Here is a 16957-nt window from a genome sequence, read left to right on the forward strand (position 1 = left end):
AAATTACAAACTCACAAGGCTATAGTCTTGTAGACTTTTTCAAGCAAAATTTGACAAAATCACAAGGCTATGTAGACTTTTTCAAGCAAAATTTGACTAAATCACAAGGCTATAGCCTTGCAGACTTTTTCAAGCAAAATCTTGTAGACTTTTTAAAGTAAAATTTGACATAATCACAAGGCTATATACCTTGTAGACTTTTTCAAGCAAAATTTGACAAAATCACAAGGCTATATATATAGCCTTGTAGACTTTTCAAGCAAAATATTCACAAATTCACAAGGCTATAGCCTCGTAGATTTTTTCGAGCAAACTTTGACAAGTATAGTTTTTCAAGTACAAATTGACAAGTAGACTTTTTCAAGCAAAAATTCACAAGGCTATGGCCTTGTAGACCTTTTCAAGCAAGCCAAAATTAACTAATTCACAAGGCTATAGCCGAGCAAAAATTGACAAGTAGACTTTTTCAAGAAGAAATTGACAAATTCACAAGGCCTTGTAGAATTTTTCAAGCACAAATTGACAAGTAGACTTTTTCTTGCATAAATTGACAAATTCACTAGGCCTTGTAACTTCTTCAAGCAAAAATTGACAAATTCACAGGGCTAATGCATTCGTTGACTTTTTCATGCAAATAATTCACAAGATTTTTTCGAGCAAAGTTCACAAGGCCTTGTGAATTTGTAAATTTTTGCTTGCAAAAGACTACAAGGCCTTGTGAATTTGTTAAAATATGCTTGAAAGTCTACAAGACTAGCCTTGCGAGCTTGTCAAAGTTTGCTCGAAAAAAATCTACAAGGCTATTGTAGAACTTGAAATAGTCTACAAAGCCTTGTGAATTTTTGCTTGAAAAAGTCTACATAAATAGCCTTGTGAATTTGTAAATTTCTGCTTGAAAAAGTCTACAAGTCTATAGCCTTGTGAATTTGTAAACTTCTGCTCGAAAAAGTCTACAAGGCCAGGTGAACTTGTCAAAGTCTGTCAAAGTTTGCTTGAAAAAATCTACAAGGCCTTGTGAACTTACAAATTTTGCTCGAAAAAATCTACAAGGCCTATGTATAGGCCCATTTGTCAATTTTTTTTTCAGTTTGTGGCTAAAATTGGTTATAAATATTGTTGGTATACAGTTGTTTTAAGTTAAATAACGTTAAAGTAAATTTGTGCAAAGAGTTAGTCAGAGTGACGACCAGGCATTCAGGGGACTCAAAGTCTGGCCGAAACCAGCGTGGTGATCACCCATTAGAACCCTTAAGGGACTTGCCAGTCCCGGTCCCTCCTTTACTCTCCCACACGGAATATCTTCATCCACACCTAATTTGGGGATAGACATGACGGACCCCAATCCATTACTGGTGCAAGCAGTAAAAGTCATGTCCCTCTTGGTACGGGCGGGATTCGAACCGGTGTACCAGCTCTGGATAGCACGCAATTGAACTATCCAGTGCACCGTGTCGCCACAGTGCCCGTTGGTGATTGGAGATGATTTTTATACTACTTAAATAATTCATTCACTCACTGCGTCCAAGCAAAAAAGAAAAATACACACGCGGGAATTGAACCCGGGTCCCGTAGCTCCCAGTCCAATTCGTTCTTGGACTAGCTACGGCGCCAGTTAAATAAGTATATAAAAAAAATACATAAACAATAATATTAATAATACAACACAAAATTAAACACTCCAAAATAGACGGAATTTGAGGTCGTTGTGTGTGATTGGCGGAAACAGTGTTTGAGTCCTCCAAAAACTGCCTAAATAATCTCGAGAAAACGATTAAAAAGTAGGACTGCTCTCTGCTCTTAAGCATTTCGGTTATATATCACCAGCAGCAGGCGTGGTGTCTCAAGATCACTGGTCTTGGGGAAGTGGGTTCCAGGGTAAATGTTTATATTACAACTACTATACGCTGATAAAAGTGAGTAGAATTCAGAGATTTGGGTTAATGGGAATTTCTTGGGAATTTCTTGTTGTGTAGAAATGAACAATCACATGAGGTAAGTCCAGCGTTTATCGAATTTTGGGGAACAATCATGAGGACAAAGTGTCCTTGTAAAATTTGGGTCAAAAGAAGAAAAAAACCACAAGGGGTAAGTCCAACTATGCAATTGTGGGTATAAAATTGAAAAAACGAGAAGGGGCAAGTCCAACCGTTTTAAAAAATTTGAATCAAAAATTGAAGAAAAAAAAACCCGACCAGGGGTAGTAGGTCCAGCCCTTTTATTAAGTTGGGAGGAAAAAAAATGACAAGGGATAGGCCCATTAGTTCAGCTGTTTTATCAAATTTGGGTCAAAATTTAAAAAAACGACAAGGGGAAGGAAGTCCAGACCTTTTATCAATATTTGGGTCGAAAATTGAAAATTTGACAAGGGGTAGTAAGTCCAGCCGTTTAATAAAACCGAGTTCGAGTCGAGCCGAGTGTACACAAAACAAAATTAAGAGGGAAATAATGCCTTTTTGTACCCACCCCCCCAGTCACAGTCAGAAAGTGTTCATATCGCCCAAATAAGCCATAATGAGGTATGGTAGACACACCCGAACCAAGTAGTGCACTAATAGTGTCTGCCATATCTAAAAAGGCTTATGTGCACAGACCAAGAAAGGAACAACAGTCATAAGTCTGTATGACCAGCCATCATCTTTATTACCAAATTTGTCTTTAATTTGCACAATATAGTTTTTCGTATCGACTTCACATCATCACTTTAAAGGCACTATAAACACAGTCATAAATATTAAAAGACCGGTTTCCTCACTTGGTGTATCCCACCATACATGTATGCCATAAAATAACAAATCTGTGAAAATTTGGGGTCATGTTGGTCATCCAAGTTCAAGAAAATTATGAAAGAAGAAAAAAACACCCTTGTTGCACAATTGTGTGCTTTTAGATGCCAATAAAAGGCTAGAGTCCTGAAGTCTTTTAATATTTGAGTGAGAAAATACATCAAAAGAGTTGTGAACTAATTCTCACAATGTTTGATTAAATTATACTATCAGCAGGTCTTCATTGCTCATTACCAAGTAAGTTTTTATGCCAACAATTGTTTTGAGTATTTACCAATAGTGTCCAGTGTCTTTAATTTGCACAATGTAAATTTTTCTAAAAGGGAAGGTACACTATTGGTAGTTGTCAAAGACCAGTGTTCTCACTTGGTGTATCTCAACATATGCATAAAATAACAAACCTGTGAAAATTTGATCTCATTTGGTCATCGTAGTTTGGAGAAAATGATGACAGAAAAAACACCCTTGTTGGACGAATCTGTGTGCTTTCAGATAGGAATAAAAGACTTCTAGCTAGATGTTTTTTTATTATTTTAGTGAGAAATTACCTCTTTCTCAAAACTACATTACTTCAGAGGGAGTCGTTTCCCACAATGTTTTATACTATCAACAGCTCTCCAATGCTAGTTACCAAGTCAGTTTTTAAGTTATTATTTGTTTTGAGTAATTACCAAACGTGTACATTCCCTTTAACCACTTCACATCAATACTTTAAAACTATTTTTAACCGTTACCGTACCTCTGCACTGTATTATTTTTTTTTTTTAGATCTCTTTGAGCTTTTGGAGCAATCATTTCCCTTACAAATATCATTGTTGCAATGAAATCCAGGCTTAAAGTCACCTGGAAATAGAATTTTTTTTTTCTTTCAAACATAAGAGTATATGCTTACGAACAATAAAACATTTTTTTTAGTAATTGTTTGTCACGATTTATATGTTTAAAAAATATATAAAGTTGTTTGGGGGGCTGACTCCGCCTACCCCTTTTGTGACGTCATTCAAGGCAGATCTTGCCTGCAATGCGTATAGTAAACACAAGTGCAAAGTACATGAACGTCCAAGTCGTGAGTATGTACATTTCAAAAAGTGTTTTTCTGCATTCAGCAGCAATACACCTGGTCGGCATTGCCGGGAAAAAAACAAAATTTTTTTTTTTTGAAACGTACAAACTCACGATTTGGTCCGTACATGTACTTTGCAATTGTGTTTACTATACGCATTACAGGCAAAGTCTGCCTCGATTGACGTCACGAACAGCGCCCTCTCGGGTCGGGGTCTACTCTTAAATTTGTAAATAACATAAGAACTGATTTTTTAAATCCTTAGTTATATGTTTATTCACATTCAACTCATCAAAACACATATATTAGTGACAAAAGCTTTTTTTTGGAAAAATACCACTTCCAGGTGACTTTAACAGATCTGAGTATAAATTCTAATACCAATGCACAGGTGAAATGAAGCAAAGCCTGGTAGGTGCATGCTTGGATGCACATTACACAACTTAAATGTAAAGCTGTCCAGCCAAAGGCCAAAAAAAAAACAGGTTGCTCAAAAGTTGTCAAAAGTTTTGTGTAATGTATGTCGTTCCGCATGAGGTGATTGAAGTACATAAGTGTTACACAAACAAAATCTATTCTTGTAAATTATTACACAAGTCTGATCATAATAGAATTGCGTACTTCATTCCTTGTTAAATAATGCCTTCTCTTTGTGCAGGTGAAATGAAGCAAAGCCTGGTAGGTGCATGCTTGGATGCACACTACACAATTTAAATGTATTAAAGCTGTCGAGCCAAAGGCAAATTAGACAGGTTGCACATAGGTTGTTTAGTGCATTAGTCCCCCCCCCCCCCCCCCCCAATTTGGAAAAGTGTTGTGCTAGAGATCACCTGGTCATCAAAGTTGCAAAGATACAACGAAGAAGAAAAAAACACCATTGTTGCACAATTGTGTGTTTTCAAATGCCTAATAAAAGGCTTCAGGCCTGAAGTCTTTTAATATTTGAGTGAGAAATTACGTCTTTCTCCAAAACTATGCTACCTCAAAGGGAGCTGTTGCTCACAATTTGGAAAAGTATTGTGCAATGTTTCTGTATTTCGTTCCGCATGAGGTTGAAGTACACAATTGTTACACAAACAAAATCTATTCTGGAAAATATTACACAAGTCTGAACATAATACAATTGCAAACTTCATTGCTTGCTAAATAATGCCATGTGTTAACTCTGTCTCACCCCAAAAATAGTGCTTAAAACAGCAGCAAATTTACATTTTACTTCACCGCTGGCAAATTATTTAAATATTTACATCACAACACATAGTTACATTTTTTAAATTGTTATAATTACAAATCCTCAAATTTTGTTTAGTACTGTCATAGTGTTTCATAATTTTATAATAAGTTTATACAATGAATACTTTCCTCCAATTCAAAGTCAATAATAGAAATCAAGTGCCCAAAAAATTAACACAGGGCTTTTGGTTTGTGGAACAAGGACAAAATTTCATGATTTCATACCGAAAATTACATGTCACATTAAATATGTTAAAGACACTGGACACCATTGGTAATTGTCAAAGACCAGTCTTCTCACTTGGTGTATCTCAACATTTGCATAAAATAAACCTGTGAAAATTTGAGCTAAATTGGTCGTTGAAGTTGCGAGATAATAATGAAAGAAAAAAACACCCTTGTCACACGAAGTTGTGTGCTTTCTGATGCTTGATTTTGAGACCTCAAATTCTAAACTTGAGGTCTCAAAATCAAATTGGTGGAAAACTACTTCTTTCTCGAAAACTACGTCACTTCAGAGGGAGCTGTTTCTCACAATGTTTTATACTATCAACCTCTCCCCATTACTCGTTACAAAGTAAGTTTTTACGCTAATAATTATTTTGAGTAATTACCACTAGTGTCCACTGCCTTTAAGGGCACTTGACACTAGTGGCAGTTACTTACATAAAAGTATAAAACATTGTGAGAACAGCTCCCTCCCAACCAGTGAGAACAATGGTCTTTGCGACTTCCAAAGGTATCCAGTGCCTTTAAATGTATAAACAAATAAAAGTCTAAATGTATAAACAAAAAAAAACCTGGGTTGACCTCATTTTGCCTGGTCGCATCACATATTTTGTTTCTGTTGTACGTAACTCTCCAACTACTTGGTCTCCTGATGCTGCACCAACTCTAAACTGACCTCCCATAATTTCTTGGCCACTTCTTCATCGTTGGATTCCGTGGAGCTTTCGGCCTCTTTCAGGTCTCGGAAGTATCCGCCGGTTTTTCCTGAGAATAGAAAGTAACAACTTGTTTCAATTGTATTTAACGGTACTCCTTTTTTAATAACTACCAACTGCCTCAATTGTTTTTCTGACTGTAGTTGATTAGCTTGCCCGGGTTGACCATGAGCATAATTTGATGTATCTGTTTACCACCGAATTCTCTGCTTACGATCAACATTCCCTCCTTCGCTGTAAGCAAGCGATGAATTTCTGTAGCGATGAATTTCTGTAGCACTGAATTTCTGTTGTAACTACTCTTGCTGTGGCTGCTGAATGTGCCGCAGTATCTTGTAAACCCTTATAAGTTGCCATATAATTGGGTCTCAGAATTTATAAATTCAATAACCTCTCTTTCTGTAAAATGGATATACAAGCGCCTTGAGTACCTTATTGGTATACGTGCGCTATAAGACTTAATGTTATTATTATTATCATTAATATTGGTATTACCTTTATTGTAGCTAATAATGTGGAGTACGCACGCTCACAAGCAGAAATTCCATGCAGTACGCTTGATGTAAGCACTGAATACCCTGCTTCCTTAAGCGCCTATCTGTTGCTTACGGTAAGCAGAGCCATAAAATTGAGCCCTGATTTGCTTACAGCGTTGGCCTCCCGACATGAGCTAATCCAACACCACTAAATTTCCCCAACATTCACACCAATGCATCTTGGGACAGCCGACCGGTACTACTTTCATTGTGTGCATTATTTTACCAGGCCTCTAATTACCGGGCAATCTCGGAAGTCTAGTTGGTAAGACACCGCTCTAGAATTGAAAGGGTCGTGGGTTCGAGTAATATGCCTGTGAAATTTGTTCACAGGACTCGGGAAAGTACCGAATATACAGTGCTCACACACATCGGTGTATGAATAAAAACCAAAATTAATATTTTCAAATTGTTTGTACCTTTCAAGTTTGGGTCGGTACCGGCATGGTAGATTGCTTCCCCTCCTTGATCCTCCGTCCTCGTTACTCCTTTCCACCTCAACAGAGGCACTAGAAAGGTTCCGATCATAAACCGAGAAACTGCTCCTTCATTTCGGCCGAGCCCAGTTGTGGGAATAAATCCTACAGATGCAATGAGAAAGAAAAAAACACTAAATCATAAGATAATTGGTTACAATATTATTCAAACTTGCATCAGGGGTAGAATACTAATTTTGGTTTAACACATAACACCGATGTGTGTTAACACTGTATACTCATTACTTCCTGTGAAATAATATCACAGGTATAAGACTCGGGTAGGATTCAAACCCAAGACCTTAACCATTCATGTTCTAGAGTAGTGTCATACCAACTAGACTACCGAGATTTCCCGGTAGCTAGAGGCAGTTTGAATCCTATGTTTTGGCAGCTGGTACCCAATGATATAAAAGATGTTAAATTCCCGATACAAATTTAATATCTATTATTATCATTATTATTATTATTGTTATTATGGACACCAAGGTACTGACTTGGAATGGAAGCCATCTAAATTCTATAAACACCCAACACCCAACAACCTGAACTATGAGTAATTTTCGTTTTAAAAAGCTCAAGACAAACTCCATGCTTACCTGGACAGATTGAGTTGACCGTTACCCCTGTCCCTTCCAGTCTCCTCGCTAGCTCCTTAGCGAAGAGTATGTTAGCCAGCTTGGAGTTTTTATAAGCTAGCTGACCGTCAAACTTCCCCTCCAGTAGCTGTAAGTTCTCAAAGTTCATGTGTGCGCCAGGGCCTGTGTGATAGAGAAGACATAGTAATGTGGGACCGTTAACAATAACTAGATCATAGACGGTGACTAGAGCAAGCTAGTTGAAACGTTGAGACCAACTTAAGAACTCACTCTGCGGCAGTGCAGTTAATAACGCTCCTATAAGCTAAAATAGTAGTCTTAGCCATTTTGCCATACCTTCCGCCCAGGTAGTACGCAAAAAGCAGGACAGTTCTTTTCAGAACTGAGAAGTCTCTCGAACAATCCGATAAATCTACTCTGCGGTAGTAGAATATAAAGCAAGACAGTTCTCTAAAGAGCAAACTCTACCTCGCAAGTAGATACACACATGGTTTTACCGCAAACCAAATGTATACAGTTCATAGCACTTTTTACAATAACCGTATCAATGTGCTTTATAAAGTGCCCAGGACGCAATTTCATAAAGCTATTAAGTAGAAAATACTGCTAGACAAATTTCATTGCAAAGCAAAAATTGATTGGGGGGGGGGCACCAGTCAAATCAATGTACATGTAAACTTAATATTATTTTGGCTGGTAACCTGTTTCTGTTACGCAATACTTTTCTGTGCTTAGCAAGTTTTTGTGCTTACCGCCGTTATAAAAATGGGCCCTGGTCATGTGGCCAATAACTTTCCTTTCATCTTTCTCAGCTCCCTGGAGAGTATACAGCCCTGGATTACCGTAGCGCTCAAAAGGGTTTTTCGTACACAATATCAACCTCTACCCTCGCAGGTCTCACGACCGAGGTTCTGCAACTCAGGGCGAGTACCTACTCACATTTTTCTCACACAATAACATCAAATCCCAGAACTGACTATGAGAGCCTGTGTTGTCTTTCCTTTGTCAAGTCAGTGTTTAATTGTGGCAACAGTATTTTTGAAGGAAAACAATTAAGCCTGGTTCACATTCCTGCGAATGCAAAGCGAACATTGACGTCACAGAGCTTTGTTCGCAGGAAATGTTTCTCAGGAGTGGCATGTTGAACTGTTGCAAATTTGTGACGTCAAAATTCATATCCCATTCACATTCAAAGGAAGTATGAACCAGGCTAATCTCAATAAGCTCTTTAAAGATCAAACAAATAATACTGCTGGTGGGCATGGCATTTTTTCAGAATATCAACGTAAATTGGTAAAAAAGTTATAATAATGTGTGAGGAGTACTGTACCTCTCATTCCTTTAGATTCAGGATCGTGTAATGAAGACGTCGTCACGACAACTCGCACCTCACCACACTCTGATGCTGTCTTCTTGAGGTCATCCATCAGGAGCAAGGTCATCAAGAAATGACCTGTAAGGTCACAGGTCAAAGGTCAGGTGTAAAATCATATTATTTACCCAGTTTGTCTTAAAGGGACACGTTGCCTTGGATTTGGGTGAGTTGAGCTATGAAAAGCATTCAAAACTTTTTCTTGTAAATAAAAATTTGTGTGGTTAGAAAGATGTTTTACAAGTAGAATATAATGATCAACACAAATAAGCTCGAACTTGCTTTGTTTTTCTTTTACTTTGCGAACTAACAGGGTTGGCCATTTTGTGGAGTCAAAATTAACCCATTTCTGGTTCAAAGAACTCAGATCACTTATCGTGGAAGAGTAGTGGTTTTGTTTCTGGTTCACATAGCAAGTGTCCATATCATGGAAGAGTAGGGTTTAACCCCTGTGTTTCTGGTTCATGTAGCAAGCATCCCTTTTACAGGTTTCCTCAGGCTTGCAAGCTACAGTAATTAACTTCACTTATGAGGCATCCTTGGATCATAACCACAAAATGTCAGGCCTGATACTTCATGGAGGCAACGAAGGTGGATTCCTCCATGCCCCTGATCATTGCCTTGGTGCCCTTTTTACAATTTCCTCATTGATGGGCCCTTTACCAAGGAGAAAATGCCCTGGTGCCCCTGCCCTTTCAAAAATGAAGTAAACAGGCCTGAGATGTATGAACAACTACTTACCCAAATGATTGATTCCGAATGTGACCTCAAAACCATCCTCGGTCTTAAACGGCCCTTTGCCGTTTGAGAAACCTGATGTCATCCCAGCATTATTACACAGCACATGGAGTGGCTTTTTCAATTCATGGAAATTATCCACAAACTCCCGCACTGATTTCAAAGAGCCGAGATCGAGCTGTGATGGCAGGAGCCCAACAGTTAAAGATACACGTAGAAAAGGAAAAAATAGGAAATTAAACTTCACAAATAATACAAAAAAGTTGAGCTAAAACCATCGGTTCTTTTCAGAATCACCCCAACTCATTTAGAGGTTACTATTACATGGTGTTACCAAAAACCTTATTGTAACTTTTTTCCACCATGCAAAGTTTCAAATCCTTCTTTTTCACACATAATGTGGAATAACCACTTCACATTGTAAGGCGTGTTTATCAACAATTTGTTTTGGACAGATTTACGGTTTTTAACCCATAGAACATTTTTGGATTTTCTTAAAAGTTTTTGAAGGCTGATGTTTATTTCACCCAGACTTTCCAGTGTGTGTCATGCACAGGCGTCGTGCGACAGAGTAGGTGACAACCACTGTGTTTCTGGTTCACTTAGTTAGCGAGCACTCTTATTGTGGGAGAGTAGGCGCTAACTTCATTTTTGGCTATTAAAGTTACGCTATTAATCGCTAACCCCCAGCAAAACACATCTAGCTATATCACCCATCATTTTAGTTTGGTAAACCAGTTTTCTCACCTCCAAAAGCAAGAACTTTACCTACCTTCATAAAACTGACTTTGGCCGTTGGATTGGCCTTCTGAACTTCTCCGACAGCCTCCTGACCTTTGACCTCATCTCTGCAGGCCATGATGACCTCATACCCAGCTGCTGCATATTTATGAGCGGCGATCAGTCCAATGCCTCTGTTGGCACCAGTGATGAGACACACTAAACATGGGCAGAGAATTACAAGAAAGGGTCATACTAATGTATTATAACCGTCAATGAACAAACGTGCTGTTTGGCATGGATGCCAAAATGTTAGCAAAGCATTCAATCGAGTCAACAGATGTTCTGACCATGGAGGAAGGAAGAGAAGGAGTTTGAACGAAGGGACTTCAAAAGTCGAACCTGTGGTACCGACACCTCAAAATCACCCACCTACCTTACACAAACAATGGGCCACCTGGCGTCTGCGAGTTTGCGCGTGCGCACTTGGTTCTTCATGCAACTATGGCGTCGTATGTCGTATGGATTTAATAAAGAAAAACTACTTTTTTGAGACCTGATAAAAAACGAAAACACAATTGAAAACATACTACCCTTGTGTGCTAATACCCAAATTTTGAAACACTGCCAGTGACTGGAAAGTCACAAAAAATGTAAAAATATGCTATGATATTTGCTGATACACCCTGATAGTTCTATGTTAGGGGGCATTGTTCTATACCTTTGTCATTGACGTCTTTCTGTCCTTCAGCCATTTTACAACCTGGTTGGGGTTATAAAAAAAAGCAAGGGTTAGAGCTACAAGTAGTTGCATTCATCCTTTCTGACCATAAACACATATCTCATACTTTGCATCAGCTGACATGACAGTCATTCTGAGATGCATAACATAAGTTGATATTTAATTCGCTTTGTAGGAGGTTTTATACCCGGGAATCAGTAACACATTTATGTAGGTTACAGATAGCACTGCTGGGGCTAGCAGCACAACGACTAGAATAAATATTGTGATCGAGTTACTGAATCACAAATTCTTTCTTTGTGCAATTCATAATCATAGACCTTAAACCAATGTTTGTATGAGAGATTGGCTGCTGCCAGCTTGGCGTTTATATCCCCTGTGGCAATTTGCTTGCTGAGTCCCCTTGATGGGACGATCATATAAGTAAACAAACTTAGAAACATTGCCGAGTATAGGGTCTAGCCTATCTAGCGTCCCACCATGGAGGTAGAAATGGTGGGTGCGAAATGGTTCTACCTATACAGGGCTAGAAATACAAAGAATTACAATCATGCCGACACAAATGGGAAGGTGCAAATAAGCATAGTACGTAGTAGGCCTATACCACAGCAAAATATGTTCCCATACGAGATCCATTATACATAATCCCTTATTATGGGACATTGTGCTATTCAATTTGAGTGGTGGGCAATAAATCAAATTTTTCAAGTCCACCAACGCTGAGCGGATCAACAAAATTATTCATGAATAAGTACGGGGTCTTTATTGCTGAAGCGAAAGCTTTCAATGGCAGGTTTCCAAGTTGAATGGACTTTTTAACTGTGTTCTCTCTCTGTGACATCCTTATCTTTAGCTGTGTCTCGGATAAATGCAACAGTGGATAATATTTTGATTGATTCTAGGGGAAATCTGTGCTGGGGAGGCACAATGTATTTTGCTCACACAAAAAATAGACTGATCCATTAGGCTCTGCCCACGGCACACTTGTGACCAAGAACATTATTTCTAAGCCTCTTTAATGTATTTCTCACAGCTCTACCGCACGCGCCAAATATCTGCGCATGCTTGTCAGACTTTATTTTTTGACTTTTGGATGCGCAATGGGTTGTGATTGGTCAATACGCAACCAGGCGGAGCTTTATGGATCGGTCTATTGTGATAGTGCCTACAGTAATAAGAATGAATCGATCCGGCCTCTCAATCAAACTGTGCGCGTTCACCCATTTGACCAATCATAGCAATGATTGTGGTCGGACAAACTCGGTCATGCGTGCACGTATATTTGGCACGCGCGGCAGAATCGTGCAGAATGTCATTAGGAGTGCTTGTACACGTGTCTTGCTCACGTGCGCGATGGGCGGAGCTTAGTGGAAAGTCGAAACAGATGGGACGTACAGCCATTGGTCCCATGTGTTGTGTAACGCGTGTAAAAGAACACAGTGCACTTATCAATAAGAGAAGTACGCCCCTGTGTTCCCAGGCTGTGGCTGCTGTGTTTCCCGTAGAACCTTGTAAACCCTTTTAAGGTCAGGCCTGGAATTACAATTTTTTTAGGGCAAGGCCACTTTGGCCTTGGAGCAGGCCAAATTTTGAAGGGCACCAAGGCCAGTAGAAAGGGCACCAAGGCCAAAACAGTGAAAGTAAAAAAGGCATCAAGGCCCAAAAAAAAAATTGACCAGGGGGACCCCTACGGGTGGTAAACCCAATTAAACAGTTCACATGAATAAGGATATTGATAATCAAATCTCAATAAGGATATTGATAAATCATATCTTATTCATGAGCAAACTGTACCATTTTAATTTTAAAACAATATTTGTATTATTTAAAAATATAAAAATACTAACCCCCCCCAAAAAAAAAAAAAAAAAAAAATCCTTAATTGCCCTTCAAAAGAAGTCAAGTTTCTTGCATTTTGCAGCAGAGCTTTCGAACTCATCCCTTTCAGAACGCTTCAAAAGCTCTTTTCGCGGCATTATTCTATTATAAGTTATATCGTTGACCTGAAAAGTTGTTGCAAGCGATAGTAACTAAAAAGTTTTTTTTCAGATCACGCGATGTAACAATGCCACCAGCAGAGGGCGGTCGAAAAACAACAGCGCCCGCTGTCGTTCAATGATTCATGTAATAGACGGGTCCCCTGTGAAAATGGGACGTCAGATGTTGGGCCAATCGCATGTACATGTGTACGTGTTTGCAACGGATGTCACGATGGGAATAACAAGTTGCGCTACTCGTTGTTTGTACGATGATGACTCTTGACCTGATTGCGTTGGATTATACTTGTTTACACTTCACAAGCGAAGTTTTGTTGGACGAAGATTAAAAACGTAAATATTTGGGGTTTTTTAATGAAAATAAAGGCACTACGGCCCTTTTTTTAAAGAAGAAAAAAAAAAGGGCACGACGGCCAAAAGGAAAAAAGGGCACGGCAATTATGGCCGTGAAAAGCGGATTTTTTTGAAGGGCATCACGGCCAGTTGGAAGGGCATCGACGGCCATGGCCGTCGTGGCCGCCGTGTAATTCCAGGCCTGTAAGGTGCTACATAATTTGTTCGCAGAATAACCAATCTTTCTGTTTAATATTTATAAACTAAGCGCCTTCAGTACCTTGTAGAGGTAGATACGTGCGCTATACTTCGATATTGTTAAAAAGACTTATTACAATAAACCACTTTTTACAATAAACAAATCAAAGTTTAATCATATCGTCGGATCATATGTTGTTGATCTTCATATGTTTTTGACTTTCACCCCAACTTTGATTCTCAGTTAGCGCAAGGCAAGACTGCGCAAGACCATATGGCACGCCATCCCACAGGGCAACCATGATCTATCTCTGTGACTGAAGGAGAATGAAACTTAGCTTAGCAGACGATAATTTTGTTTGCAACTTCCACGGTTGGAGGTTGTTTCTTTGACTCATTTAAGTGTTGGTAAAATATTTCGTCTACACCAAAAAATAATCATTTCATTATGTTTGAGTGGAAACTTTATTCTCAACATGACGAAGCCTGACGAAAGCAGTGCCGGACTACAAGTAAACAGCAGAGCTTCAGTCACCGGTGGATCACGCATAGTCTCATTGTAAACAGAAATCAAAGTTGGGGTCGTAAACAGAAATCAAAGTTGGGGTCGAAGATATATGACTACCGTAAACATCCCAAATGATCTGATGATAATTAGGCCCCCTTTTCCTTCCCACTGCTTTTGACAATTCAGCAAAATCAGTCGAGCAGTAAACACGATTATGTCTCTAATAAGACAATTTAAAAACAAGCAGCCTTTAAATAAAAACGGACAGTTCCAGCCTGCTATTTTATGCCTCCTGGCTGGATTTAAAAATGTATATGGAGGAGTTGAAGGCGAGTTAACGACACCTACCCAGTTGACGGTGTATAGCGGCAAGATAATGCACTGTACTCAAAGCAATGCGCACTTGGGCTAACACTATCAATGGGTACATATATGATGATCACATTGCGTGTGCAGAACTTCGACCTATGTTTTTCAGAAATAATTTCTTCCATGGATATATTTGTTAGCTGTGAACTCGTTGAGAATATAGTGAGGGACACTATGAATATATGAACGGAATCTCAGCTTCTCAAATCAGGTATTAAATAAAGAATATTGTAGTCAAATTTGTGTTCGCATTGTAAAGAACCTTTATACCCAGGACGTCAGTGCAGTGGCACTGACTGACATCCTACCAAGGCTAGCCCTACTTACTATGTTAATGTTTCAGTTTCAAAGTTTCTTTCTGGGGCGAAGCCTCGGGATCATAGAACGCTTCATGAATCACCTTGGGAGTCATAGTTTTAACCATTGCACGAGTACAAGCAGTCAATATTTGTTTTATAACACCCAAACATTTCTAAATACTGTACTATTATTATTAAGTTACAGACCTGAATGCTACAATCCACAGACGACAGAAATACTTTTACTGTGCTGCATGTAGTGTCATGTAATCCGAAATGGTTACATACTATTAATTTATCATCCTCGTACATGCAACAGACATCTGGGTACTGCACGCCGTGTGATAGTCTTCAGACTAGCGCACGACAAATGATGCATTATCACACGGCAAACCGATGCACTATCACACAGCTGTTGCCTAGCAAAAACTAAGACATATCATGTGACGCGCTCTAAACTAATAAAAAGGCAGAATATTGGTAAGGAAGGGGTGTTATAATACTCGCCATGCTCGTCGAAGACTAGTAGTAGTAGAAGGCCTAAATGATTGCGATATGACAAAATTTCCAAAAAAGGAGTACAGCGGTAACTAGGTCTGCTGGCATGACTGGTACTGGTAGTGCCTACTTCCATGCTAGCACATAACGGGCTGTATGTAATGGCTCTCTTTTAACATTGGTCTTATCACAGTGTAATGGCGACTATGAATAATATGATAAAGACAGCCATCATTGAAGGGTCCTACTACTTGCCGTCAACTCGCCGTCAACTCACTTGTGCCGTCAACTCGCCGTCAACTCCTCCAATATACATTTTAAAATCCACAAAAGAAGCATAAAACTGTAAAGAGCATTCGCGTAAGTTTTAGGTCATATTTCGGAATAAACAAATTTTTCTCGTGAAAAAAAAATCTCAAAGCCGAAAAACTGTCGGCGGACGCCATCTTGCTTTTTCACAAAGATTAGCCTTGGCCCAAGATGTGAATGATTGATTGGTACTTTTTTTTTATCAACACAAAGTCATTTTTGTGAATGAATTTGTACCGAAAACCATGAGAAATATGTATCTATGCCAAGACTTAACACTTCCGTGCCCCCTTTTTATAGATTTTTCATGTTAATTTACTTGGCGAGTTGACGCCAAGTAGTAGGACCGTCATTGAACAGCCCAACAAGCCTAAAACCCCGCTGCACCCGCATTACATACCCAAAACTGTCTGCTGAGTGCGTGTTGGTGTGTGTGGACTGTGGTGTGGTCGTGATGTCAAGCCAAGTTTTACTTGATCGAAAGCGTTAACTTTGCTACGTAAACAGCACGTAAAATTTCACTGCATTCCGTCCAGAGGTATAAACATGACGACAGCCTGACAGAAGCACAACTCTATTTTTGTAATAATGACTTATTTTGCACGAGTGCCGCAGCTCTATTTTTGCACAAAACTCCAGATGACGATAAGAACTTATGTAACGGGTGCGTTATTTGTTGTGTGATCCGGTCGAGCGCCCTCTTCGGCGAATAATTGCAAGTCTTCACCTGTTCACCGTGAAACTTTTTAGAAACTATTGACCACTCATGTTGCTGCAGAACTTTCTGACGTAGGCTATTCTCAACATCCGCAATGTGCATCCATGCATAGCCGATAAATCCTGATCATCCTAGAATTGGATTTTTTTTAAAAGGACCCTGACGTATTTTTGGAGCCTGCAAATCTTCCTCCCTGCCTAATAAGCGAGCCGATAAATCCTGACCAATGTGCCTTTCCTGTAAATATCATCTGGTTCAAGTTCTTGTATCCTTGCCATTTCTGTAACTTGTTTTGCCTCAGCATTCCCCGTTCAACTTTTAAAGGCAGTGGACACTATTGGTGATTGTCAAAGACCAGTCTTCTCACTTGGTGTATCTCAACATATGCACAAAATAACCAACCTGTGAAAATTTGAGCTCAATCGGTCATAGAAGTTGCGAGATAATAATGAAAGAAAAAATACCCTTGTCACACGAAGTTGTGTGCTTTCTGATGCTTGATTTCAAGACCTCAAGTTCTAA

General features: G+C 39.1%; 1 protein-coding gene across 1 annotated transcript; it reads right to left on the minus strand.

The window, feature by feature from the left end:
• Nucleotides 1-2630: 2630 nt before the first annotated feature.
• On the minus strand, nucleotides 2631-16378 carry LOC139948312 (retinol dehydrogenase 14-like). Its single transcript, XM_071946425.1, has 8 exons — nucleotides 16118-16378; nucleotides 11186-11227; nucleotides 10517-10683; nucleotides 9748-9922; nucleotides 8965-9087; nucleotides 7635-7796; nucleotides 6979-7140; nucleotides 2631-6072 (listed from the first exon to the last, which is right to left on the minus strand). The coding sequence occupies exons 2-8, from the start codon at nucleotides 11217-11219 to the stop codon at nucleotides 5945-5947; spliced, it is 951 nt and encodes a 316-aa protein (XP_071802526.1). The 5' UTR covers nucleotides 11220-11227; nucleotides 16118-16378; the 3' UTR covers nucleotides 2631-5944.
• Nucleotides 16379-16957: the final 579 nt, after the last annotated feature.

Source organism: Asterias amurensis, chromosome 15 (assembly GCF_032118995.1).
Source record: "Asterias amurensis chromosome 15, ASM3211899v1".
NCBI lineage: Eukaryota > Metazoa > Echinodermata > Asteroidea > Forcipulatida > Asteriidae > Asterias > Asterias amurensis.